Below are 26,835 nucleotides of genomic sequence, written 5' to 3' on the forward strand. Positions count from 1 at the left end.
GAATCCCGATAGCACAGTATCCTTCTTTGGCAGAAGCGAGTGACAATACCAACCCTTGTAATACCTTAGAATAGCTTGTGTTCACATGGCAAGAAACTGTGGAAAATTTAGGCCCCTTATTTAAGGGAAAAATGAGCTAGTAACAGGCACTGCAAAGAAGGCTGAAATACTAAATATACTTTTACTGTAATCTTTCCACAAAATACCAAGGGATGAGCAATGTAATGTTGAGGTAAGCTAAATTTATTCAAGTAGAAAGTACCTCATGAAATTTTCTCTAAGGTGGCTAAGGAAGCAGCCAAAATATTCTGAGGACTTCTGGAGGGGATAAGTAAGGCATTGGTGGATTTTGATATAACAAGTACCTTTTATAAAGAGGGGAGCAGGACAGCGAAATGCCAGATTTTCCAAACTCACATGTCCTACAGTGAAGATACCCAAATAACATGTTGAGGAAATTCTGGGACAGCATTTCTTGTCTACAAATTTATCTTCAAAGTGGAGCAATAAATAAATAAAAATAAAATTCTTCTGCTTAGAAACTGACTGTCAGTACTTTTCTCTTCCAAATACAGTATGTCGACCTTTTTTTTTCTTGGTGTTTTGTTTTTTTTTTTTCTTTTTTCTCCAGAAAAGGTGCTTTTTATTTTCTCTGGTAATTATTTCTTCTTTTCTTTAACAGAAATACTGCTGACACCCAGAACCATATCTTCAAACAAGAATGCGCTGTATTAATGATGCACTAGTATTACAAAGGAAAGCTACGCATTCTTCACAGCAACTAGTACTGGCCTTACGGAAATGTGATTTTTTTTCCTGTTAATCGCCATGTTGTCCTAAGTTACTCCATTCAAAGGAAAAAAAACCACAAAACCCCAACCCAACAAAAATAAATTTTAGTAGAAGCAGTCTCTGTATTACTGTATATTGTGGTGTACAAAAAAGGTCATAAATATTTTTGGCGCTCTGCCTCTAGAAATGTGAATTTGGCAATGGCATTTTGGTAGATACGATGGGTAGACTCCTGGTATGCCTTATCTATTTACTGTAGCTATCCAAAGCCCTTGAACTACAGGCAGACAAAAGTGCCTGGAGAAGTCACGGTGGCAAGAATTTTCTGATTTCTCTAGTAACAATATCTGACAGAGAATGTAGTTCCTAGCCTTGACTCTTTTATATTAAATCCTGAATATATATGCTGCTTTTAATCTCTTACCCCCAAGAGTCAAGATTTCCCAAGCAAAGTAGCAGTGCAAAATGAATTGGCACATACTAGTCCAAAATCCTGTCCATTGAAGCCAAGGGGTAAAAAGAGAGGGTAATGAATTTAAATTATTTAAAACACAATTGTGACAAATACTTACATATTGATGTGCAGCTGAGTGCACTTTATAAAAGACTATATAATGGATTAATGCAATATCTTTGATAAGGACTTAATATGAAGGTAGGGTGTACTCATGTTCCTTCTCAAACACAATCTCTTAAGAATTATTTGAAAAGACTGCATAATGTAATGTTTTCTGTGTATGGAAATTAGAGCAATAATCTTTCATCTTTTTGAAAATAAAACTCAAGGCAAGGCACTGCAGTCTGAATCAGAATTTTGCAGTCTTTTGTGAATAAATTTTGTAAATATGATCTTTAAGATAATGTATTATATATATGACTTTTGTAGGTCACTAACTCATTTTTGCAGAGTTTGTGAAGCTAAATATTTAACAAAATTGATTTCTGTAAACTCAGTGTAGTTGAGGTCCAAATAGTTTTTTTTTTTGTTTGTTTTCTTTTTTTCTTCTTTTTTTTTAATTAAATTTAATGACTTTGAAGCTGGGTGACTTTGGCCCACATCTTTCTATTCTTTGGTCTTCAACAGTTCATTTATTTTTACATCTTTAACATATAGCTTTTTATAAAAGACCAGTTCTTAAATGCTTTCTCCACCTGTGAGCGCTTTGTTACATTTCTTTTTACATAAGGCGATCTGGCAAAAGGCTCTGCAGTGTAAGATGTTACGACTTGTCATGACGGTCATGTCTCTCTATTATCTGTTGCCTTTTCAGTCGATGAATCTGGATTGTGTCTTTTTCGGTTGATTTTAATGAACTGTAAATGTTCTTCAAAGTTTGTCTGTTGCAAAATATTTGTTGTTACATGACATCCAGAAATCTTTAAGGATATTAAGCCACAATTCAACCAAATGTCTGCACCTCATTGGATTGTTCTAATAGTAATGAATGTATTTTCTAAGCAGGTTTCTCTCATATCAGTATTTAAGTTTGGTTACAAATTTATTCATATTATTTGCTGATAGTCGTTCCCCCCTTCCTGCTGCCTGTTTTGGTTCTGTGGAATGAAGATCCCTTCGCAGTTTTTCCAGTTTCAGGCAGTTACAAGTCAAACCTCTGAACTTCCGTAAGGGACGACCCAGAAATGTTTAAGATGTGTGGTGCTTTTGTTCTGTTGTTCACTGTGTAATGGAAAACTGACTTCTCCCAAGTGAGTAAAAAAAAAAAAAAGAAAAAAAAATGTGTGTTCTTGATTGCTTCTTCTTGGTACTGTAAGCAGGAGGTGGTTTTGTTAGTTCAGAATATTCTGTGATCTTCCATTGTAATAGAAATAACTTTAGAGATATTCTCAAAACGTTCATCCTTAACATACAGCCAGGTGTGCTCCAAAGGGAATGTAGATTCAATTAATCTACTTTATGCAACCCTGTCTCTGCAATTAGTACTGAGTATGTAGATTAGGTGATAGTATTTATTTGAAATCTTCAGTCCACTTCATGTGTGTTTTTTAATGCAAAACTTTTAAAAGCCTAAGGAACTTTTATCTTCTTTTTTATTTCTTAGAACATATCTTATTTGTTAAGTGCTGCCTACTGAAGTTGAAAGGCAACAATCCCTTGCTTTTTATATTAAACCAGACTAGAACAATCTTTATATTTTGTAGTTGTTCATTATATTGATGGAAGCTACAAACCCAGGTTGCTTTCATTAGGTGAGCTCTTAGACTATATGCTACTTTATACATAGTGCCCTTTGAATTTTTTTTAGATGAGTGGTTCTGTTTATACATCTGTGTATAACTGGTACCTGACTGATACCATAAAGGATCATCATTTTCTCATCTGTGGTTAGAATGTTGGAGCTTTCCAGTACCTACTTTTTTGCTGAATCCAAAGACTTTTAGTTTAAACTTGATTAAGGGGGGTGGGGGGCGGGGGGCATTTTGAAAATGCATTGATGACATCTTTCGTGGCAGCACTGATCCTAAATACTACATGTAGTTTGGAAACCGTACCCGCTGCTGTAAATAAAACTGATCTTGAGATCTGATGATGTTTAATATCTCCACCAATTCTGTTTGGGTTCTATAGCAGCAGATTTTTCTGAATGTGTTTTTTAAAAACAACCTGTGTAACGTTTTTCAACACGAAGAGAACAACTAGTTAGTACAACCACCTCTGATCACTGCTGCATAACGAGTATCGTTTGGCTACTTGTCTCTGTTGATCACAGAAACCATGTTTTTATAAAATTCCTATGTAGTACTTTTTTCCAATCTTCCCTGAAATACTGCTTTTAAAGTTAGAAAATCAGGACCATTTTTCAGTCATAAGACAAAACTATTTAAATGTTGTACCAATTAGCACACATTTTATTTTAGAATTTATGTGCAGACTACCAGATGACACAATGATACAGCAAGTATGAAACCATGTAATTCTGATAGCAATATTTTAAAAAATTCTCAGGAGAAGGCATACAGTATTGAGAATTGCATTTAAGTTTAGTTTACATTATAAGTATTGCTTGAAAAATCTGTAATCTTTATTTTGCAAAACAGAAAAATCATGGGGACTGATTTATAAAAGAGTTGGTTGTAAGGTATTACTGCTCTTCTGATTTTTGTGTTTGGATGTTAATAATAATGTAAATAAAGGTTTCTATTTAAAATCTGAACTTGGTGACACGGTGTATTAGCTGTCTAATATGTTAAGGCCGATAACTGTATCCTGGGAAGGTCAGAGAAACTCTGGTGCTATTACTGAGGAAAGCTATGTATAGCGAATAATTTAATTCTTTTCCTAGTTGGCCATAAAAGCTAAGGGAGTAACAGCTTCAGCCCTTCCACCCAAGAGACCCATTTAGCAACTACAGATGCATTGACGCTGAGTGGAATTTATGTCTTTTGCAACTTCCATAGTAGTCTTCAGCAGCGCTGAAAGGCGAAGAGGTGCAGCTTTCCCCACGCCTTGGTGACAACCCACCTTTCGTAAAGTGACAGCTGCTTCTTGTGTCACCTGCGAGTCCCACGGCTCAAGATTTTGCGCACAGGGACAAGGGAACTTCCCAGCTGTCCGCCCAGGGTGTGAGGGGAGCACGAACACTGAGTCACGCGCTCATCTTGTCAAAGACTATAGGCTCAACATGGGAAAAAAAAAAGGGTAAGTGCAAATGTTTTTTAATCTAACCTAGTATTCCTTCTGCATCCCTGCTGGGCATGGCAGACAGCTAACACTGCTCTGGAAAGCAGCAACGCTATGTTTCTGTTGGTGAGTTTAAATTCAGTATTTTTAACTTATTTGTATTGATCCGGGATCTTATCATCTAGCAGATCTTTCTGATAATCCATGGAATCTGTAACAGGTTATAAACAAATATGGCTAGATTAAGACAGGCAATTGTACATTACTTCCATAATTAAAAAAAAAAAAAAACTTTCAAAAAATTTTGGGAAGCGTATTTGATTTACATGTGATACAAATCCATGCTCAAGCCTAGTTTTACTGTATAGCATGTACAGTGCAAGACCCCACTGCCACTTCCTCAGCATTTTTTTTTTCTTGGTTCCTAAATCTAAGTATATTTTTTGGAGTATGGGTGTTTGGTACTAGAGCTCTATATCCCTTGTGAAGTAATTCCACTTGAATTTCCTAATCTGCAAGGGAAGGTATCAAAATAATTTCTGTGATTTATTTTTAGGCTGTGTTTCTAGAGTGCAAATTAAGTTTGTGTTTTGGAAAAAAAGGTACCTCTTAAGAGTGAAGGCCACAGTTGGTCGAGTCTGTCACGAGCTCCCTCCTGCATGTGCCTCTAAAACAGGTAGCAGATTAACATGAAAAAAATCATAAATACAAGTATCGCTGGTAGTGCCTGTACTACAATGTATTTAATAAGGTCTTTATGAAAATACTCAAATAGACTCTGTACACTGTGCTTCCTTAGTAAAATGATGGTTTCTTCCCTTTAAAAGCCTTTAAACAGTAACTGTCATTCAGATCATCTACTTCTTTTGTAGACTAAACTACAACTAGATTATTCTTTATTGGCTACAAGTATTGAACTTCTTGGAGCTGCCTTTTTTAAAAATAAATGTAAAAGTTACACTACTAAGCAAATGCTGCTTTCTCAAAGGAACTGTTTTGGTTTTGAACAGGCAATATAATATTACCACATAAAAAAACTTCATACAAATCTGATTTCATTAAAATTTAAGATGTAAATTTACTGAAAATTTTCAGTACTTTTAAAAATGGATAAATTCTGAAATGTACTATGCAACATTAAGTAACATTTTGAGAAATGGTGTGTGGGCATTCCACTCTTTTTATTAACAAAAGTCTTCACAACCTGAAGGAATTTATTTTCAAACAGTATATTGATCAATATTTACACAACCCCTCCAAAAATCTGGCATCCTGTTAGTCAAGATTTTCCCTAAGTTTCCTAGAGGTCTCACTAGGATGGACAAGTAGGCATGGAACTAAAACATATCCTTAGAGGAAATTTGAGAAATACCATGTTGTTGAGAATATTCAATGCTGCTCACTTCAATTCCTGAATCTCTTAAGAGTTCTCTTCCACCGTTACCTTTACCCCCATTAGAAGCAAAAGCGTCCATGTTTTCTAAATCTTGCTTCAGAGTTATACTTGGCTTTGAAGTTTTTCTCATGACAACTGAAAAATGTTTTTACTTTGTTTTACTTGCGCTGTCTTTGTGTACACTTTGCCCGCTGGGATGGCAATCCTCTTTGGGCTGCGGCTGTATTTCCAATTCTGTCAATTCCCGGATCAGTGTTAGCGGTGTCATCTTGATGTCAGATGCCTTGTGAAGCCGGTGAGGTATAATCCAAAGCAAAAAGCAGGTGCAATAGTGGATTTCAGAGACACCTAGTTCTGGCAGCGTTTCCCATCGTGTCACTGCAACTATTTAATTCACTCCCCAGTGCAAACATTCTATCTATTTCAGCCTCAAAGTTTATCCACTCCTCCAGGCTAATGTTGCGATTCTTTCTGAAGTCAAACACATTTTCATTGAGTCTGTACATGGATTCAAGTTCTGGCCAGTTTGTATCCTCATGGAGGTGCAGCGGCTGGGGGAGGTTAGCCCTCCCATCCTTCCCACAGTTGTCCTCTTTAAAATAAAACAAATACAATTTAGCGTGTAATGTTCTAGTAGGAAGTAGTTAGAAAGAAAGATATTTTTCATGGTTCCATGCAGGAAAAAAACAATGGAGACACTGTGGACCACCTATAAAAATCCAGCAGGTATATCACAGAAACAATCCAAGTATGTTTGAAACGTCAACCTGTACAGAAATTTGTATCTCATTAATTCTAGCTTCGTTTTGGTTCTAAAGCCAGTCTTGGATCTCTTCAACTAGAAATAAAAATAATACCATTAAATGAGCAAATCCTCGTGGGTGAATTGAGAATGCTGGTACTTGTACGTATTTTTTCACCACTTGAGACACCTTATGATTTTTAATGAGCAGGAGTCTCAACTTTCTTTTTAAGGGGAGACTGAGTGACAGTAACTGGCACGGCAAAGGGAACTTCGCCATGTCTTTAAATCTGTTGTCTCACCTTGGGGCTCTGGCAAGTTGAGAACTGAGTATCATCTGCAAGTTCTAACGGGCAGTTAAGTAACCAAAGAGCAATCAAGATTTTAATATAATGTCAGAATGAAACGCGATGTACAGATCTGTTTTGTAGTCTGCTTTCTCTTCTAACTTGCTTTTTTTTGCTCACAGCACGTGAGGCTGTGGTTAGATAAATACCTGATACTCTCTCTACTCTGAGAAATTACCGTCAGTTTTGTTCTTTCTGGATGATGAGAAAGACCACCAGGTAGCTGCTACAAGTTTAAATTTAGACAAAACTGATATAACGGCCTCTAATTTTTAATGGCAGTTAACCATAACTGGTTTCTTCAGCTGAGCATCCACCTTTGCTCATTCAAAATTGCCTTGACCTTAATATTCCTAAATTCCCAGAAAAAATATGCCAAGAGGTTTTGTACAGCGGTAGTTGCCTGCAACGATGGCAGTATCACATTTCTTGCATAATTTAGAGGACGTGCCACAACAGTAATGATGATGTTAAAAAGTGCTGCATGCAGAAAGAGAAGTGAAGGGAAGAAAGGTAAGTAAAAACTAATGCTTTTTGTGAACTGCTCCCAACTCACAGTGACTTGGCAGATGATGGTCTCTTCACATCTGGCCATTTTCGGCGCTGAAACTGCCTAATTTTCAAGCAGCAAAAGGAGAAAAAAGTTAACCATCACCAAGAAAACCACCAGCACTACAGTCTGAAAGATGAGGAAGAAGACTTTAGCCTGATTTTTGACTACAAAGTTGAGAACCTGCTGTAAGTAACATAGAAATAGCTCCAGTCTTTCAAAGTAACTGGGGTGGAAAGATCTTGCAAGGGCCATTCCAGGCAGTGCCTGTCCATGTGCTTCCCAACCCCACACTGGCATTCAGCATTACTTCAGAATAATAATTTAACAGCTTTTTTTTTGAAATGTACCTGTACTGCTCGTAGCTTCCATCTTTAAGTCCTAGATGAAGAAAAATTAACAAGGTTACTAACCACTGCTTGCAACAGAATAACGTGTCAGGTAAGGCACAATTTTAAAAAAGACCTAAGAATATTAACAGATTAACGTGTATTGCCATGATAAATATTTCCATACATGTGAACTGGAGCTGTTATTTTCATATTTAATCCCTAACTCTAGGTAAAATAGGTCATAAATTGGGACAGATATCATTACAGAAAGGTTGCAAATGTCCTTCGGTGGTGTATTTAAATGCCAAAACCTGTTGATTTCAGAATGTGCAGAATGTACATGCACAGTGTGGTGCATGTACTAAATAAGACCCAATATAATATTGTGGACTTGGGTAGATAACGGTATTTTGGGGATGGGGGTCTTCAAGCTCTAAAGGCTATCTATATGCGCTTTTGAAAAATAGCATTTCTTGTTTCAGTTATATTAAGGGTTATAAGAAATGCAGTTTAAAAAGAAGAAATGCAAGTGTACCTTTTGGTTTGCTGTTGTCACTAACTATTGAAAAAAACCCAACCCCAACCCAAGCAGTATAAAAAAGCAGATCTATTGAATACCCCCAGAGAAAATGTAAGGGATAGGAAACGATGAAACTAACCTAGAACAAGAGTAGAGAACCATTGGCTTTTTGGAATTTCAATCCATAGTTACAAGATAACATCTCTTGGTAGCATGTTGCAACCCTTCTTAGATGTGCTGTTATTTCACAACTACCTGGCACTACCAAGGGAAAGCTGATCAGCTTTAACTTCAAAAAGGAGGCTAGTGCTTAAGTTATTTTTAAGCCAGCTTACCACAAGGCTGCACGGCCTCTAAAGAAGTATTTTTAAAAATTGTGCTGTCAGCTGCCAAACCGGTTGCCCAGAGAGGTTGTGCAGTCTCCATCCTTGGAGGTTTTCAAGATGGGACTGATGAAGCCCTGAGTAACCTGGTCTGACCTCGCAGATGACCCTGTGTTGAGCAGGAGTGTGGAGTAGATGAACCCCAGAAGCCCCTTCCGCCTTGAACTGGTAGTGGTTGTGAGGGTATTTCCCTCTTCCACCAGTTTTGTTCCTTTATCTCCTTCCCCTGCATCTCAGCAATGCTCATCGCTGCATTACAGTGCCTTCATTTAAGAAACATTACATAACAGGAACCGAACAAACACAAAAATTTGAGTGTGCAGCCATAAGCAGGACATCACTAGTATAAATAAATAACAAAATCCTTTTGACTGATTCAGGTTTCATAATGAAGAGCCCTGTTTCCCTTGGGGAGTTTTTGAGTGGAACAGGAGAGGCACTTACCCAGATCCATGTTCCTGGTCCTTGGATTGCATTGTTTATACCCTTTGCAGCTTCTCAGTTCCATGAGCTGGACGTGCAGTTGATTGAGAACATCTCTATCTAGCGTATTCACTGCGTTAATCAGCTGCAATAAACAGGGGTTCTTTTTGGTAACTTTCATAATAATTGTAACAAGAAAGAAGCCAAATCATACTATGGTAAATGATGTAGGCCTTATCTACGTCCTGCACCAATACTGCGCTGTTTCAATATATCATCAAGAGGGAACAACGATGTATGTACAGAGCTGTTCTATGATCAGGTACCTGATAGGGATCCGTATTGAGATCAAAATACTCCAAAAATCCAGTAGCGAATTCACAAAACAGGAAGTTGTGGGTCTCGTTGATTGTCCTCAAGCACCAGTATGTGTTGTTGTTGGCGCTGGTGCAGGCACAGAAAGGCCCCACTGCAAAGGGAAGCGTTACACAGACATGAGCTACACGTCGCTGCCTTTAGCACCGTTTATTACTTTCCCTTTATGTTATTACTTTATTCACGGACAGTTCCTCTCACTGCTGAGCCCTAAAGCAGAGAAAGCCTTCCAGCATCAGCTGCTTCTTCTGCGCACACCTAACCCACACAACATGGCTAATTTAAGCAACATCTTGGCTAATTGCTCTCCCTGTCTTCTCTGGTTGGGAAACATCCCAGATGGTGAGACACTACACATAATTGTACCCGACACAGCAGCTGTAGATGTTCAGTTTTAACTCCCTTGCCTTTTGTGCAAGGATAACGCCAACACTGAAACAGATATTATTTAGTATGAGGAAAACTGTGCGGCTGTGGCTACCTAGCTAACGACACCGCTAACTTCTAGTAGCCCAGCATCCTAGCCCGGCTTAGCTAGTGCCTGCCGACCTATTAACTTAGTTCAAAGTCTCCTTACGTGTCCACAGGGGAGCTGTTTGCCAGTGTTGGTTGTCGTGGGTGAAGCAGGTCAGACCAGGCATGCTGCACGTGTCATTATTTTTTATTCTCTTAAGCAGTTTGCGCAGTTTCTTCTTCCGTCGTTGCTCTCGAAGCAGCCACAGCCTGTCTTTCTCCTGTAGGGCTTTCCTGCACACATGAAACATTAGGATCATGCAGACTCTATTATACTTGAACACACCTAAAAAACAAATGAAGCAGCTAATAAAATAAGCTGCTTTGAGGGAAAGAAAGAACTGGTATTTTTTAATTAAATAGCTTCCAAATGGCTCTGGATATGACTCTGCAATTCAATGGCACTGGGGGGGGGGGGGGGGGGGGGGGAAGAGGCTTACAGACTTGCCTGAAGTCTGTGATGTGACATTCCCAAACCAGGAACCTTATCACAGAATGTACAAGCATTTTGACATGGGCTTAGTTCCTTGCCCAGGTGTCCGGGTGTTCATCATTTTTAATACAGGATAAACGAAATACTACTATTTTGCTTAGTCTGTAACTGGTGTGCGTGGACCCAGTGTCCCTGTCTTTGCATTTCCTCTTCCAAAGGAACAGCCCTTCACTTACTTGAAAGGATGAAGACTAGATCCCTTGTGCCGCAGTTTGCTTTTGTGTTTTGAATGGTAACTGGAAAATAAAAACAGCATTGTTGATGAACAGAAAGCCAGTTGCTCCGGTTCATACCGCACTACCACACTGGATCTGAAGCAGATTTAATCCAGTGTCACTTCTCCCTTCAACTGATTCATGCAGCGACGAATACAAAGCAGCCCAGCTCAGCTGGGTCAGTATCGCCGTGCGGCCGCTCTCCTTGGCACGCTCGCGCAGTGACATCTGGTGCTCCAACACTGTACTGCAATACGCATCCACACATTATTCCAGCTACAATTTCCAAATTTAGTTTTCCCCTGGTTCTCAATAGATCTGTAATTCAATGACAACACTTCTTCAAATGAATGTTCACCGATCCGTTCAGATGACAAGCCCATACCACCTTCCTGTCATTCCTTCTGAATGAAAGCATTTCAATACCAGTTGTACATCACAGGGTAGGGTTTTGCTCTCCATTGTTACCACCTAGAAGTTCCAGCAAAGCTTTTACCAAGCTGCACGGAACTGTCCCAGCACTAGCGGCGGCCAATACATGCTGCGGTACGGAGGGCGTAAGCAGACGTACAGATTCTAGCTGGGTGTCTCTACTGTTTTGGCTCTGACTCCAGAAACTCTTAGAAAGATTTTGCAGCAAATTCCTTTCTGTGCAGTTTGCAAAGTTAAAAAAAGACAAAACAGCCTTAGTCAATGGCAGTAGTTTCTGACGGATGGAGTTAGTATCCACACAAATCAGCGAGGACAAACTAAGCTTAATAAATGTTATTTTCTAAACAGTACATGAAAATTTGTTAGTTGTCAGACTAAAGTTCCCTTCAAACCAAAACAGATCTTTTAAATTATTAATGCTGCTGGGAGCTTTAATAAATCTAATCCTTATAGCAAATTAACAGAATAAGATTATTGAAGAACTATCATCAGTCAACTTTTTTATCTTGTGCAGACACTGTGTATTTCATTAACTAATCCTAAATGCTAAATCCCAGTTCAATGCAATTCTGCAAACACTTAAACATACAGAACTGAGACGATTAATTTCATTGATTTCAGTGGGATTATTCATCTTAATAATGCTACACACAAACATGCTTCCTCTGTTAGGCCTGAGGAACGTAAGATTCTTTATATTTACTGTAAAACATTTAACTATAAAGATAACTTCATCTTTACATTTTATATTAAATAAACTCAGTTGGTAACATCGGTTTTGAAAGCAGTGGATTAGAACAATACAAACTTTTGGGGGATTTGCCATTTAGAATTATACTGATTTCATCTGAAACACTTTCTGCTCCGGGTTCCACACGTACGGGTTGGCGTAACCCAAGAAACGGACGTTCTCCGTGTTTTTGTGATCTGTTGCTGAAGCTATGCTGCAGAATCCACATGGGGCACAACAACTACGTACCTTCCTCCAAGGATTAAAGTGTAACACTCAAAACTTCATTCCGTTACAGCAGTGAGACAGAGCGGTACCATCCATACCCTCTCACGGAGGCTACTTAGTTGAAGCTGCTTTAGCCACAGGTAACAGCACGGCTGCCTTGTGCTTTTGAGTACATTCACCGCTTTTTTTGTGGTACTGTGGCTGCTGTACTCCTGGTGACATCTGGCTCACAGCAGCCTCAGAGATTGCTCTGTGACCACTATGGTCAGGAGAAGTTGCTCCTGGTTTCTTTCTGAACAGCTTTCTCAGGGGAAAATTCTATTTGAGTTAACATTTGATTTTGAAATATTTTCTGCTGTGCTTATTGGTAGAGCAAGAGCTTTCTTGCTGCCCAGAAGGTCTCAGGTGCGCTTGAACCTTCTTCCCAGGCAACGGGTGGGCTGATCCTACAGCCGTTTTGTAAATATTTAGCTGAGAACCAGCTATGCAGAGACCTTAATGCATAATCCCAGTTTTTAGTGCCTGTTGCACATAATTCACAAATCATCTGCACCAGCAAAGAAAATTATCTGGTGATGGTTTCAAAAATACCGTTATTCCTCCCCACCTGCCATAGCTGCTAAGGATTGCAGTGATTGATTGCATCCTAGGAAAGAATATATCCAGCCTTGAAAAAACTGAATAGGAAGAGATTCCTTCATCTCCCCACCCAATTATTTTTTTTAGATTATATATATTTAATCTATTTTTCTCTCTATATATATATACTTTACACACTATTATTTTTAAAACACATTTGTGTAACACTGTACCATACTGACAATTTGCCCTTGTGGAAAGCAAGCGTTCAGGAAAAAACCCCTGCAGCTTAAAATATTAATCTCTGGTATCTAATAGCAGCATCTTTGGTACAAGAGCATAACTAACAGGTTTATAAGCCATGTTACGTGCCCTGTTACATCACCACCACTTGACGCTAAGGCAATTAAACTCCTGCCTCCTTGTACTTCTGCTGTTCAGCTCCCCCCGAAAGCACCACACAAGGGTACATAAGTAGGCAACCACCAAACAAAAGAGGTTCTGATCTCTCCTGTGGAGACATACACCAGCTACAGTTGCACGCTACCAATAATTGCTCTGAAGTACACAAGAAGTACCTTATCTTGTTGCAATCACACTCTTCAGGTCGCTTCTTCTTCAGATGGCCTCTCACCTCCCTCAGGTTTTTTATTTTATTTTGCAAAGTTTCAATCTAAAAAAGTAAAGATACGGACTTAAAAAAAAATATATAGCATGATTTAAGTTTTATTCTAACCTTTGCAAACATGTTCTCTTGCCAACAAATGCTTCCTCTTCACCACCTTCCACGACTCTCCCCACTAACAAGCTTTTTTGGCTTATCTGCCTTCCCAAAAGGAATCCTGGCTGGTACAGCTGGCTGGCTTTGAGCACTGAATGTGGAAGCGGAACGTGGCCCTGGGGGACGCGGGGAGCACGCAGCCTCAGGTAGATAATGCTCCTGATTCCACAGCACACATGCGAGGGGAGAAAGGTTACTCAGAGGAAAAGGAAGCCCTTAAATTTCAGCCTGGGAGGAACCTGAGAAGGGGAAGGGGAGGGAGCGCTCCAAAGCCCCCTCGTCAGAGCTTCTTGAAAAGCAAAGCAGCAAGGCTCCAGCCTCTTGCGTGGCAGTCTTCAGCAACGTCTGGCCACACGGGATATGGATTAGCAGTTAATTGTGCCACCCACATGGTATATTTTTAGCTGCCCCTTTTTTTTTTTTCTTCCCCGCCCCCCCCCCCCCCCCCCCCCCAGTAAGTGAAACTCCTGCCTTTGTTCAGTTCAGCTCACACACAGTGTGGCCGTTTTCCACTCAGATGGGTATTACAGGCTTCTACCTCGGTTCTTTACCCAGCAGAAAAAACCAAAGTAATCCCGTGTGAACAACAAAGTCACTGCAAAACTACCACTAGACATCAGTGACCATAAGTCTAGTGGAAGCACATGGCTGCTGAGGCACAGACAGGACAGAGGGTTCAAGAAAAATCCATGAAGAATCCAGCCCTGTGATCCTACATCATGAACACACCAGGACAGAAGTGAGCTCTCATTTTCCTTGGCACTCCACATAGCCTACATTTTCTGAAGAAAAAACGAAAAGAGTATGGTGATGTTGAAATGGCTCTTTTTTAATCCTAGCAGAGCTGGTAAGTTTTTCAGTATCTATCTGCCTTTCTATATGTCAATCTGCACCATAAACGGAGGCCAACAAGTTCTTACGTAGGACTTTGCTGTGAAATTTGTGTAATTTGCCAAGAGCTTACAGGAGGTCCTTTCTTTATGCTTCTCTTTGGCATTTGTTCCACCATTATCTGGTCCTTAAAAGACCGCCTCTTTCATACACAACGTGTGTGAAGGGTTTGAGCTTATATTCTTCAGTATCAGTGACAAAAATGTTGGATGAATTTTTACAGACAAATTTCATAGGGCAAATTATCTCCAGGTTCTTCATACACACAAGCCTAAGAAAAAACAATTCAACTCCAAATTGCAAGGGTTAAGAAAAACATAAGGAAGCAAAAAAAAAATAATAATTCTAGAAGCACCGAAACTAATGAAGCTCACTTTTCCTTGGGCTTATATTTGACAGTCGAAGGCTCTTTTCAAGAGCTACACTGGGGAACAGGGCTGATAGGATGTGAAAAAGATCCAAATGAAATTTTTCCCAGGATGGGGACACTTACAAGTCTCTCATTTATCTCATAAGGCTTATGACATTTTGCAGCTATCCCTTCCGTTGCAGTTCTCCCCTCCACTCAGCATCTTGTCTTGACAAACTTGAAATAACTTCATTAGCTCTGAAATACCTATTCTGAAATCAGCCAGCAAGTTCAAAAGGTTCCGGGGGGGGGGGGGGGGGGGGGGGGCAGAGACACCCAGACACACATAGTCAGCATGATCCTATCAGCCCACAGAACCATGCTAAAAACACGCACTGAAAATGCATGACTTGTGATAACACCACTGACCTCGTGGTCAATATGAAGTTTATGGTCCTTCCAAGCTTGCAGTGACTTGTACAGATCTGTGTCGCACTGAACAGTATCATTCTCCAGGATATAGCACCTTGGCACAGAAAAGCAAACAACGTTTATTGTAGTGGATACACACACACAGAGCAATGCGAACAGCTGGTTTTAATAACGCAGCTCCAGGAGCGATGAGAAGCCAGATTGGAAATGACATGCAGAATTCAAAAAACCAATGTTCATTCAAGAGTGTAAGAGTGTGCTGTGAGCCAGGAAAGAAGTTTGGGTTTGAGTTGCCATGGAAATTTTTCAGAAGTAGAAAAATTCAAGGACAATATTCCTACCAAGCAGAACCTGTTGACTGCTTAATTTCTGTACGTAAATCGTGCTGCACAGAGTCCTTGCTTCTTCGTTAGGCTGTCTGCATAAATAATCTCTACTAACTAGGCAAGCACTGAAAGCATTACTCAGAAGCAATTTCCCAATGCGTGATTAAGTGATACAGGGGTAGCGGCAAGGATAAAGTACATCTTTATAATATCTATTACTACACCATAAAGAAAATGAAAATAAAAAACCCAAAGAGATTTTGCCATTTTCTACAAAAAGGATACAATTTTTCAAAGATGCCTCCCTGACTTCAAAGGCAAAATACCCTCTGACAATTTCAAGTCTGTATGTTTCAGTAACTTCTAATGTGATCCAGGTTTAAATTCTTTCAAAAACAACCACACAGAAAAAAATAAGTTTATTAGGGGCCAACAAATACCACGTAGCCATTTGGGAACGCTTGTTTAAATTAAAGCAAAGTATTTTCAATACTCCTTCATTTTGTTTAAACTACCTCACTGCCGCCTTTTCTGCAAGTGTTCCTGGGGATGACTCATGAATTACACACAACCTCCCTGACAATTCCTTGTGTGGATTTGGGATGCACCCAGTAAGGCAGCAAAAGTCAATTTAACTTGTTCCAGAAGAAAAGCACAAATAGTGATTTATCGGTCCTGAAATTCACGTGGGCCAGGGTAAGAGGGCACAGTTCTCTGATGTCAGCCTAGCCGTGTCTCCTTGCAGCATCCAGTCCCTGACCCTGTAAACACAAGTCAAACGGGAACCACAGATTTCAACAGCAGCTAACTGCCTCGTGCATGTTTACATGAACTAGTCATTAAACAATTTCATGCACATAATCAATAATGATTGGTGGATTTCCTGATAATTCACAAGCGGAAATGGTGGCTAAACTAATTAAGTACAGTTGAAGATACATCATCAGTCCCTAGACTTGGACGCTGAGGAAAAGATTTTTAGCTCTTAAGAGTTCCCAGACAATTCCCTCGCCTCTCTCTCCATATGTTCCATTTCCCAGTGCTCCTGGTCCATCCAACTTCATTCATAATAGAGATTTTCTTTTCCTAGCACTGACCACAGGAAGCTCTGAGAGGCTGCTGTCTCCCTTAGGGCTGATTTGGTGTTTGAAAGACAAAGCAACCCGAAATTGGGACATATTCCTTCAGACAGGCCGGGTTACCCACCGCACAGCGACGCTTCCATGGCAGAGCCTTTCCTGCTTCCACACAGCTGCACGCACAGCTCAGTGGAAACACACACTGAGCAGTGATCAGTGTCTCCAAAGTGCAGAAGACAAAAGCCCCTCTGTACGTGACAAAACTAAACCAAAACCAAAAGCTGCCGTGCAGATGAGAGTAAGAGTTTTAGTGAAGCCACACTGGGTATCCAAAAGTGACATAATACGCTCATCACAAGTTAACACATGCCTTTATGTAAAGCAGCCACGCAAGCAGCAAAAGTTTTTAGAAATATACCATGTACACCCACCTGTGAGTCACTTTTATTAGGTTAGGGGCTGTGTACTCTGCAATGCCACCAGTGCCACTGTATTCCCCCACGTCTTTATCTTCCTCCTCGCGAAGAAGCGCCCTCTGCGTCTTGTGACGTTTGGTGATGTTTCTTGGTAAGACAGGTTGGTATCCATCCTCCAAACCCAAGTTATAAACAGCTCCATCCAGCTCAACAGATACGGAACGGACAGAGCGATTCCGAACATAGCTTGGTTTGTACTCTGCACAGACCCGCGAAGGAGTAAGAGGGAGAGAAATGGCATGTTACAGTTCGGCCCTCTTTGTGGTTCGTGGAAGGAAAAACCCCAGCCCATACCGTGACGTTTGGAATTAGCTGGATGACAAACAATGCTTGTTGCAGCTGTCGTATGAGCTGCTGCTTCGTTACCTTTTGATGGGGCCGGATGGACACCTTCGGGCACGAGGGAGAGGGCAGACAACGCAGATGTGCAACGGTGGCAAAAGGGAAAGAAAATGTTCGGCATCACCTCGAGAGCAAACAGCTCATCCGAAGAGACTCTGCTCTTCCCCGCCAGAGTCACTAGATGGCAGCGAGACCTTAAAAACCAACCACGACAGTTCCCACAGCGAGACCTGGGGTCACCCTCAGAGACCAGCTCTCCAGGGGTTTCTGTTACCCACCGTACGATGCCCTACTGCTCGATTCCTGCAACACTTCCCTGAAGCTGTCCCAGGTATTCCCAGTGTTCAGCCTGAGCTTTTTCTCACTTTGACGCTCATTCTTCAAGGTAGGCTGCTTGATTTTTTCAGGAGGGATGAATACCTGAATCGTTACTTTTAGCCACATCTAATTCTATTCTTTGCAAAATTACTTTCCTGATGTGCAGCCCCATCAGTAACTCTCTGTAGGAAGCATCACCTGCCAGTGCTACGCACTCCCTCAGACGGTGAAAGGAACGTTTGCTCTGAATTGTCACTGCGCAGTACTGAGAAGCTCATTGATCTTTTCACCATTACTGCTTTCCAAAGTTCCCTGTCCCAGCCCAGATCCCCAGAGCTCCTACTCTGTTTGGTCTGGAATGGCACAAATACACCCTCGTTATTGAGTCTAAATCCATATCTAAACTTTGCTACTGTATGATGGGGTCCAGCTCTGACCATATTTCCCACTCACTGCCAAAACCTGCTAAGAGTCACTCATTACACTAAGCCTAATCATCTCATTGCTTAAGAAAAAAAGTTGAACCGAAGTACAGCCTCTCTTCTCCCCTGTGCCTGGTGCCCGAGTCGTTGCTCTGTGTATGAGGCTTGGAGTCATCCAAGACATTACTGGAAACAACCAAGTCCCTTGGCTGCTCCGGTCGCCTCTCCTTTACGCAGAGCTGAGACACACAGCACAGCTCACAAGAAGGGATTTCCTTCTGCCATCTGCTAAGGGGAAAAGGCAACCAATGTGCCAAATGAGAAGACTGATCTTTTTTGCAATCCCAAGCTCCACAGAAAAAGTCTACTTTCTCTATGGGATAATCTCCCCAGTAAAACAAGCAGGGGAAAAAAAAAAAAAAAAAAAAAAGAAAGGAATGGGAGGTAGAACAAACAAAATTGACAACAGAAATTCATGTCAATTCGCATGCTTTGGCATTAATGCAAAGTGATTTCTCAGAAGCCTTACATGAATTCCAAATAGATTGCAAGGTCTCAAAAGCAATTTTGCGGACTGTGGGAAGAGACATAAACATCTCCTCCCACCTGAAACTGGTCCAAGCACCATATCCCTGTCAACGCCACACACAGAAAGTAGAATACCAGCTGGATTGTCTAGCTTTGCACATTTTCCACCTGTGGTTCAAAGTTTATTGCTGATATTAAGCCAGGTGAGTCACCGCTGAAGGGGAAAAAAAAAACCCACCAAAGACCAACCCTATTTCAGGCACCCATTCAGGAAATGTTGGACTAAATGAGAAGGAAACTCCCATCTTTTCAGAAGTAGGAGGAAGTTCCAAAAAGCTACACCCTAACAATTACATTCAAAGTATAAACTCCCATTTCTTTAATTGTTCCCTCATTTCATGCTGTTAAGCTCAGCCAACTAACAATTTACCTTCCTTCCAAGTCTAATATGCCAATCCTGCCTGTTGGACCTCAGCAGATAGCTGCAGGGAACAGTCGCCTACACACGTCCCCGAAGAGTCAGAAGCCGCGAGTTACTCCCCCTTGCAGCCAAACTAACCCAGCCTTACAGCGAACAAATTGGGCTGGAGTGAGACGGCTCATGAAGGATTTTGTTTGTGCCGTGCTATCCACAGTGCTGACTCAGCGCTGTCATTAGTACCAAACTCCATTATTTTCAGAGGATATGGGTAAAATATTTAATAAGATCAATATCCATCTGTGTTGTGTTCTCCCACCTGCTAAGTGCACTGCAGGCATAAATACCAATGTCTAATTACTTAGGAGTCGATCTTCCCCCAGGTTTAGGTTTTACTCTCCAATTCATTTACTTGTGTACACAACCCACAAAACAAAGCAGCTCTAGGGCTGTTAAATACTTGGCCCAGAGCATCTGTACTCCCTTCCCCAAGTTCTGAAAGTTTGGCTTCGGTAAGCTCCGAGTGCTGGTGCCTCTCTTCCTCTGGTCTTGCAGACGCCAGCTGTCTTACAGATGGCACTGTTAAAAAGCTGCATCCCCGGGACCGAGTCTGGAAATGGAATCTGGAGCAATTTAAGCCTAAGAAACCTAACGACGTTCCCGTGCCCCACTCCTCCAGCTGTGTCTCCTTGGACCACCTGACAAGCACGCCTGTCCTCGCTGGGAGCCCGGCAGGAAGCACGCTGTTCTGGGACCGGCCTCCCCAGCCAGTCTAGAGACTCAAAACACACCCGATATTTTACAACTATTTTTTTTTTGGTAGCATCTCAGGTTTCAACATTGTCTAGCAAAAGCACTAACTGCAGCATCCTAAGTTATTATTCACTGACTGAAGCAAGGCAAGGGCGCGTTACTAAGCCATAACCCTCGCAACCGACACAAACACGCCCAGCCTGCAGGTTTAGATTTAACTCTTCTCACACCCTCATCACTCAAGCCTTGTTACTGATTTGGCAGCCACCACATTAATGATTTAGCACCGAGATAATTTGGAAATGATAGCTCTCTCGATAACCGAGAAGACTGTAACCAACCATGAATACTGTACGGCATTTTCCCCAAAGCCGGAGCTCGGGGGGAATACTGCAGAAGGCTGACAACTCCTGGTCTTCCCTGCTGACACTCCATGTATGTATTTTGGATCCAACGGATTTTCCAGCATCGTAATAACGGTGGAATAAGCCAATATGAAAGGATTCTGCTTCTACATGTGCCAGAAGGAAAACATGCACCACTACCCTCACGAATTCCTGCTTGCTATTTCCCAGTAATCTCTATGTATTTCCCAGAATTTTGTAGAGAAGAAGCATTTTCTTCTATAGCACCAAAGTAAAATTAGGCACTTTGAAGTAAAATTTCTGAAAAGGATCTCAAACATCTAGAAATCTGGATAGAGGTTTACAGGTATTTTTTCCTGGGCATTATGTACCTAGGGATTTCTACAAATCTTATTTTGAATCTGTGTCCTTAGATATTTCACAGAAGAAAAAAACCCAAACCAAAAGACTTTCTTACATCCAGTTTCTCACAACAGCCATTAAAAATTATACTTCAAATGCATTATGTTTGAAGTAACTGATGTTCAGATTTGGGTGGGTTTTCTTGATTTTTGATGTAATTTTTTTTAATAACAAAGAATGTCATTTTGCTCCAATATTGAGACTACCTCAAAAGAAAAATGAATGACATGAAAACTGGAATAAAAGTACACTAACCCCTTTGTACACACTTCTGTTTGTTGTTTACAAATCTGTGTGGCCTCCCATCATTACTCTACACGCAGCTTAATAACTCCTTTAATCACATGCACTTGTTCATCCCAGGAGGAGATCACATTCACAGCAAGAAAAACACAATAGGCCACAACACAGCCAAAGATTTCAAGAGCTCACTATCGCTTTCAACTTTCTTCCTACTGCAAAGATTTGTTTCATCTTTCTTATAAAAATAAAAACATACTGAAGAAAATAAAGAGGACGCAGAAATGCAAACATTCCTGACACCCAAGCCCAGATATACTGAATATTAATGCTTCTGTATTTCTACATGTAAAAAGCTTTGCAGGCAATTGTGTATTTGTACACGGCCCAAATGGCACGTACATGACACGACCCTGTTTTGCAAGTGGCTTTATTCAATTTAGAAACCAGCGTTGCCTGCTAAACGCACTGGTGCGCCTGACAACGTGTCTAGACCATGCCTACATCAGAAAGTAATTATTTTATCAAAACATGTGGTGCTCCAGCCCCTCTATCAGTAATTTAGTCTGGTCTTTTAGGCCACATGTTCTCACTACACATGACTGGTTTTAATTTTTCAGAAAGACTATCTTTTTATTTTGATGAATGAATGAAAAAATGAAAGAAATTTTCAGAAAGATGTACCTCCATCAGGGTTTGCAACACACCCGATGCACCCTAGAAGCAGGGCATCCAATTTACTTTCCTGCAAATGACTGTAGGTTAGAATCCGTCAAAATTGCTCTCTGCAAATCCATCTCTATTGTGCACGACAAAAGGGAGCGATCAGGGTGTTTCCTTCAAAACTACACTGCTTCTGTGAACTAAAGCATTAATGTGGCTGAGCAGCTAGTCCAGCTTCAAACTTCTATGTTCTATTTAGCTCTTGTTCAATCTAATGACTAGCATTTCCTGGCATTCAAACAGGGCTGCAGTATGATCCCATGCACTCATCGAATTCTGAGCAGCAGACCCCAAAGACGCCCTCAGAAATGTGCAACCCAGCACAGACCGCACTTTATTCCAAATCTCACAAAAATGGGCATAAAACTCCAAATACGTATCGCGGGTACCCACCAGGCCACCCTCTTACTATGCACAATCCAGTAAGCCAGCCTTCTAGGTGAGCTGTTTAGAAAAATCTCAGGGTGTTACCTTGACGTGAATTACTTTGTGCTCGTTTGCATTCAACGTGTGATTTATTAGGTAAGTACACGTAAAAGAATAGCCAGCACCAAATCAAAGAGTCTATGTCAATAGGTCCGAGTTAACGTCTCCCACTGTATGGCTCACCCTGGATGCAGGCAGAGGGAAAAACAAAGCATCTGTGGAGCCAATTATTTTACCCAAGACGTGAGCAACAGGGACGTGATTGTCAAGATCCTAGCTTATGCTGCTGAAGTTTATGCCTTACGGTTTGATAAGGCATAGGATAATCTCCATCTCTTCCCAGCAGAACACAGGGAAAAAACCACTGTTCTGACTCCTCTGCTAGAGGGAGCAACCTTCACTCTTTTTTACCTCAACCTCCTTCACACATAAACTAAAGGTAATTATACCCTTATCCACCTCCTCTGGATGTTGTGAAAATTAGTTAATGTTTAGGAAGTGCCGATGGAAAGTACTTAAGTAAGAGTTAAGTATTATCAGATAGCATTATGTTGCCCTCACTAAAATTGTTTTCCTCTTCTTATTTAAGTGCCTTCGATCTACTATTATTTGACTCACCGTGATTGAACTTTCTTCTTTACAACTTAAAAAAAAAGTTAATTGAACTGCAAGTTCTAGTGTTATTTAAAGATTATCTGCTGTGCCACATATTTAAACAGCAAGTATAGTTGAGTGATTTCATCCTGCAACCAATATTTTTTTTCCAACTAAAAATTAGCTTAGTAGGTACTAATCAGCTTGCAAGGCAAATATAATGGGAGAAAATCAATTTAAACTCTCTGTTTGAAGCTTGTGCCAGGTCATTATACAGAAAGACTAATCTGCTAAATAATTAAGGCTCTGTATTTGTGGAGTGAGACGAAAGAAACATTACAAGTGAATAATAATTCTCTGCTGCCATTTGCCTCTTTAATCTATAATTAGACTATGTACTTCAAATATAGATGTTAGTCTGACTAAGGTTGAACACAGAGCCAGTGAAATGGGCTTTCTGAAAAAGCACCTGATCTGTGCCAAGGAAACTAGAAAGAGAGTCATCCCCTTTGGACGTGATCTCTGGTTAAAAGTCAGCCTTGTCTCTGCTGACTGAGCACAAGGAGAGGATGTTAGAAGCAAGCAGCTTCTGTAACAAAGCACACGCATCCTTATTAAAAATAAATCACTGCAGTAATGGCTCCAAGCCTTGCAGTACCTACTGAAAACCGGAGTATCTGCTGTAAAACGGTGTTCGTGTTTCATGGCCTATGTAACGACGTGCCTACTTGCCACTTCAGGCTCTGTGCTCCGTTTCCCCGTTTTGAAAGCCATAAATACAGGACCTATTTTGGATGAAAACATTCCTCTGCCTACAGAGAAATTGTCAAATCTGATTGTCCAGTATGAGGCCCACTGTTTCACACAGTTAGATACACAGTAAATATGCTGATAAAACTCAATGCCCGTGAAAATCAGGACAATTACTCGTGTTAGTGAGCAAACTCCTAACAGTTTCTGAGGCAGAGACGGAAGATACAGTGGATTTGCTTACTTTTCTTGGAGAAGAGTTTCTTTCTCCGTCCCACGTGGCTCAGCTTGTATTCATTCTCTTCACAATTGCAGTCTTCACTATTCCTGCTGTAATACTTGGGCAAAATATTGGAGGTGCCTTTGCTGTTGCCTGCAGCTGCCAAGTTTGCCATTCCCTTGCATTTGTGTAGCTTCAGCTTTCCACTGGCATCTTCCACACACTGCCATTTCTGGAAGAAAAATTTGGTCATTAAAACTCTGTCCCAACTGTGCTTTGTCTAAACAGCCAGCTCCAGCAATCTATCAGAGATTCCTCGGTGTAGGAAGCTGGGGCTCCTCTATCACTTACTACCGAAACAGATTTTTCTGTAATCTTCCATTTTCAGACAAAACAGGAACTCTTTGGAACGCTCTCGCATTTCTTTCTGATTTTGTTTCTTGGAGGCAGAACAATGGGGATTTCTTCACAAAATCAGTACTACAGCTAAAAGCATGGAGGTGACAACTTTCAGAAGCAAAGCTATGGCATAAGCCAAGGCCCTTCATGCCTTATCCACGGGTCTGAAAAGAATCCTTGCCTACCAGCCAGTATTTGGCAGGCTGGCAGGAATTTACACCACCAATACACCATTAAACCAGCACCAAGCTCCGGGCCTGCATATCCATCTTCAGCTCCTTTCCATACTCTACAAGAAGGGAAAAAGTTTTTCAGAGGAGTTTCTTTCTCTTTCCTAGTTCAAATACCTGATGGTGGGAAGATTTTATCCAAGTTGTGGATTCCTTTACTGTAAAGATCTGGTTTGAGCTGGTTATCTGGACTCATTCTACGGTCAAAGAAGAGGAACAGTGACTTCCAGGGTATAATTTGCTTCATCCTAAGGTGGCTGTACAAAAGGGATAAAAAGGACCACCCTGCAGAAGTGCCGTTTCTCTTCACTAACCTTTAAAAGGGTCAGTAGGATTGGATCAGCTATGGAAGTCTGTAGTTACGATGAGTTTATCCTCATCTTGAGTGCTTCTCAATAGCTTTTCCCATTCAAACACCCCTGGGCTTGACGAGCAATGGCGAGCTGCACTGGATGCCTGTGAGGTGAGAATCCCCTGCCTCTTCCACCCAAACTAGAGAAAAATCTCATCTCTAACCTCCGGTTCCTTCTGTTACTCAAAACCTGAAGCAACTTGCTTATAGCTCCCTTTGTGCTGCTCTCAGAGCGGTGCCGAGGGCAAGGGAGCTTAGCCACCTTCAAACTGGCACAGGAGTTTTACCTGCTTTCCAGATACATCACAAAATCATCTCACCTACTCCTTTATTTACCAACACACCACCTGCTCCAAAGCAAGGCTCTGTGATACGTAAAAAACCCCCACAGTAGCATTGCTACTGCTTTAAATAGAGCCTCTCGGAAACACCAGCTTTTTGCTGAGTCTTCAGAGGCGTTCCTCTTTTTCCCCATTACAAAATCCTAAGCCTGTGCCTCCAGGACTCACTGGAATATTGATAATTTTCCAAATAAAAGAACAGAAAGAAAAACAGCAGCAGCTCCCAAGTGAGATGATTTTTTTACAGCAGCCCGCAGCTTTACGAGGGAGATTCAGTCACTCCAGCTCCCACAGAGAGGTATGCCCAGGCAAGGACAACAAAGCCTACATTTTCCACTGAAATTCACTCCATTGTTTGCATGACAGTGAAGTAAGAAAACAGTATCACTGTGCTTTTATAATACAGAATTTAACAGGAGTCAGAAGTGAACTGGACAGTTACAGTGGGTTTATCTATGTCCACAGCAGATCCTCTCATTTACAACGATCAGAGTTTTATGATGTGTCCACCTATTTCCTCAGACAACTGGAGGCCAAGTCTCCAAGACTGTAATTACTTCTTACATGCCCATATTGCACCCAACCTCCTGTGCAATCCATGTCTTGCCCTGATGCAGATAAAGCTGGCTAAACGTTCAGCACCAGAAATCATGGGAAATTTAATGATACTGACAATAAGACACTTGAATCAGACATCTTTGCATGACTGTCTTCATCTGTGAAGCAGGACACATTTACCTAGTTGAGGTGTAGAACAAAAATAACCCTTGAAGAATAAATCGCTGAGGCTTAATTTTATTACTATTTTTTATAAATGCCTGACATTGATTGATGCACAGACTGAGGTCTGAAGTAAAAGTTATTTTACTGGAATAAGCAATGGGTACTTTCACAATGAAAAAAAGGATGGGAAAATATTTGTTGCCGTTTCCCATTTCAATTCATCTGAATCTCATTCTTGAAAATGTATGAACAAACTGCATTTTCTGCTCAGTAGAGCTCTATGCTGTAGGTGTGTAATACATGAAAAATGAAGATTCAACAGAGGGCAAGTTAAATGCTATGATGAGAACTACTGTAAATAAGTGCTCTGATGTGTGGCCCAAAAATATTTTTTCTCTATTTCTTTCATCTCCTGTCAAGAAAGTGATGCTCATTTTTCCCCTCCAGGTGAACTGGAAAAAATCCTTTAATTTTTGGTGCAGTTTAAATCTTTCCAAGGCAGCTGTATGCTACAGTGAAAACATCTTAAAGACTTTGCTGGAAGGGCACATTGTATGCATTAACAGGCCCACCGCTGAACAACTGCAGTGCAGAACTACATAAATGACTTTAGAAGCAAACACTGAACACATGGGGGTGGAGGCAGGAAGGGAAGTCTCAAGCTCTTCCTTTTTTCCCAGAACACATAGGGACACGTGTGTGAATATGTCTGGGATTCAACAGCTTACGCTTGGTCTGCTTGTAGGTACAAATGCAAATTCTCCAGGTCAGTATCACGGCTGTATCAGTTGCAGTCATTTCCACAGGATGCTTTCAAACTTAGGGGGAAAAGACAGTAATTGCAAGGAAACTGGTAAAACCTCTGCCTGACAGTCAAGAAGCTTTAAACATTGCAAATTCTGGCATTTTTAATTGGTTTCTGGTGCACAGCATACCATCATGCAGAAACCTGTGTCAAAACCTGGAAGCAACTGAAATATTTTATAAGAGGTAATCACTTAAATAATTAAATCCCTATATGAAGAACTCTAGAGTGCCCCAGAGATACTTTGGCTCACAGGTACAAATGATAACCTCCAGCAGCAAAACATAATTACATATAAATAGAGGATTAACTCAGCCAGTCAAGAAAACAAAGTGCCTTTAGCTCACCATTTGCCCTCAACTTTTCAGGTCTTTTCTTCATTAGGCCAAAAGACGTGTCCCTGATTCAAGTTCTATAGCTCGTAGCATCTCAAAAGAGCTAAGTCCTGAAAAGGACTAAC

The 26,835-nt window shown here is 40.8% G+C and overlaps 2 protein-coding genes across 23 annotated transcripts in view; one reads left to right on the forward strand and one right to left on the reverse strand.

Annotated features, from left to right (window-relative positions):
* NCOA3 (nuclear receptor coactivator 3) overlaps nt 1-2,529 on the forward strand; it is an 83,418-nt gene extending 80,889 nt beyond the window's left edge. For all 7 annotated transcript variants that reach the window (XM_080404927.1, XM_080404925.1, XM_080404928.1 and 4 more), the window contains one exon: nt 683-2,529. In XM_080404927.1, the coding sequence (XP_080261053.1) occupies nt 683-694 (12 nt within the window). In that variant the 3' untranslated portion in view covers nt 695-2,529. The remainder of the gene's footprint in view (nt 1-682) is intronic.
* Nucleotides 2,530-3,637: 1,108 nt separating this feature from the next.
* The window catches only part of SULF2 (sulfatase 2), a gene marked incomplete at its 3' end in the record, with an annotated part of 163,566 nt that continues 140,368 nt past the window's right edge, over nt 3,638-26,835 (reverse strand). For 12 of the 16 annotated variants that reach the window (XM_080404951.1, XM_080404955.1, XM_080404958.1 and 9 more), the window contains 9 exons: nt 23,550-23,757; nt 16,980-17,223; nt 15,141-15,237; nt 13,269-13,363; nt 10,683-10,742; nt 10,078-10,247; nt 9,452-9,594; nt 9,147-9,270; nt 3,638-7,848 (listed from right to left, as the gene is read on the reverse strand). In XM_080404951.1, coding sequence (XP_080261077.1) covers nt 7,685-7,848; nt 9,147-9,270; nt 9,452-9,594; nt 10,078-10,247; nt 10,683-10,742; nt 13,269-13,363; nt 15,141-15,237; nt 16,980-17,223; nt 23,550-23,757 — 1,305 coding nt within the window. The remainder of the gene's footprint in view (nt 7,849-9,146; nt 9,271-9,451; nt 9,595-10,077; nt 10,248-10,682; nt 10,743-13,268; nt 13,364-15,140; nt 15,238-16,979; nt 17,224-23,549; nt 23,758-26,835) is intronic. The other 4 variants (XM_080404948.1, XM_080404953.1, XR_013930796.1 and 1 more) reach the window with 3 other exon arrangements.

The sequence above is a fragment of the Falco punctatus genome (genome assembly GCF_963210335.1).
Source record: "Falco punctatus genome assembly, chromosome: 10".
Taxonomy (NCBI): Eukaryota; Metazoa; Chordata; class Aves; order Falconiformes; family Falconidae; genus Falco; species Falco punctatus.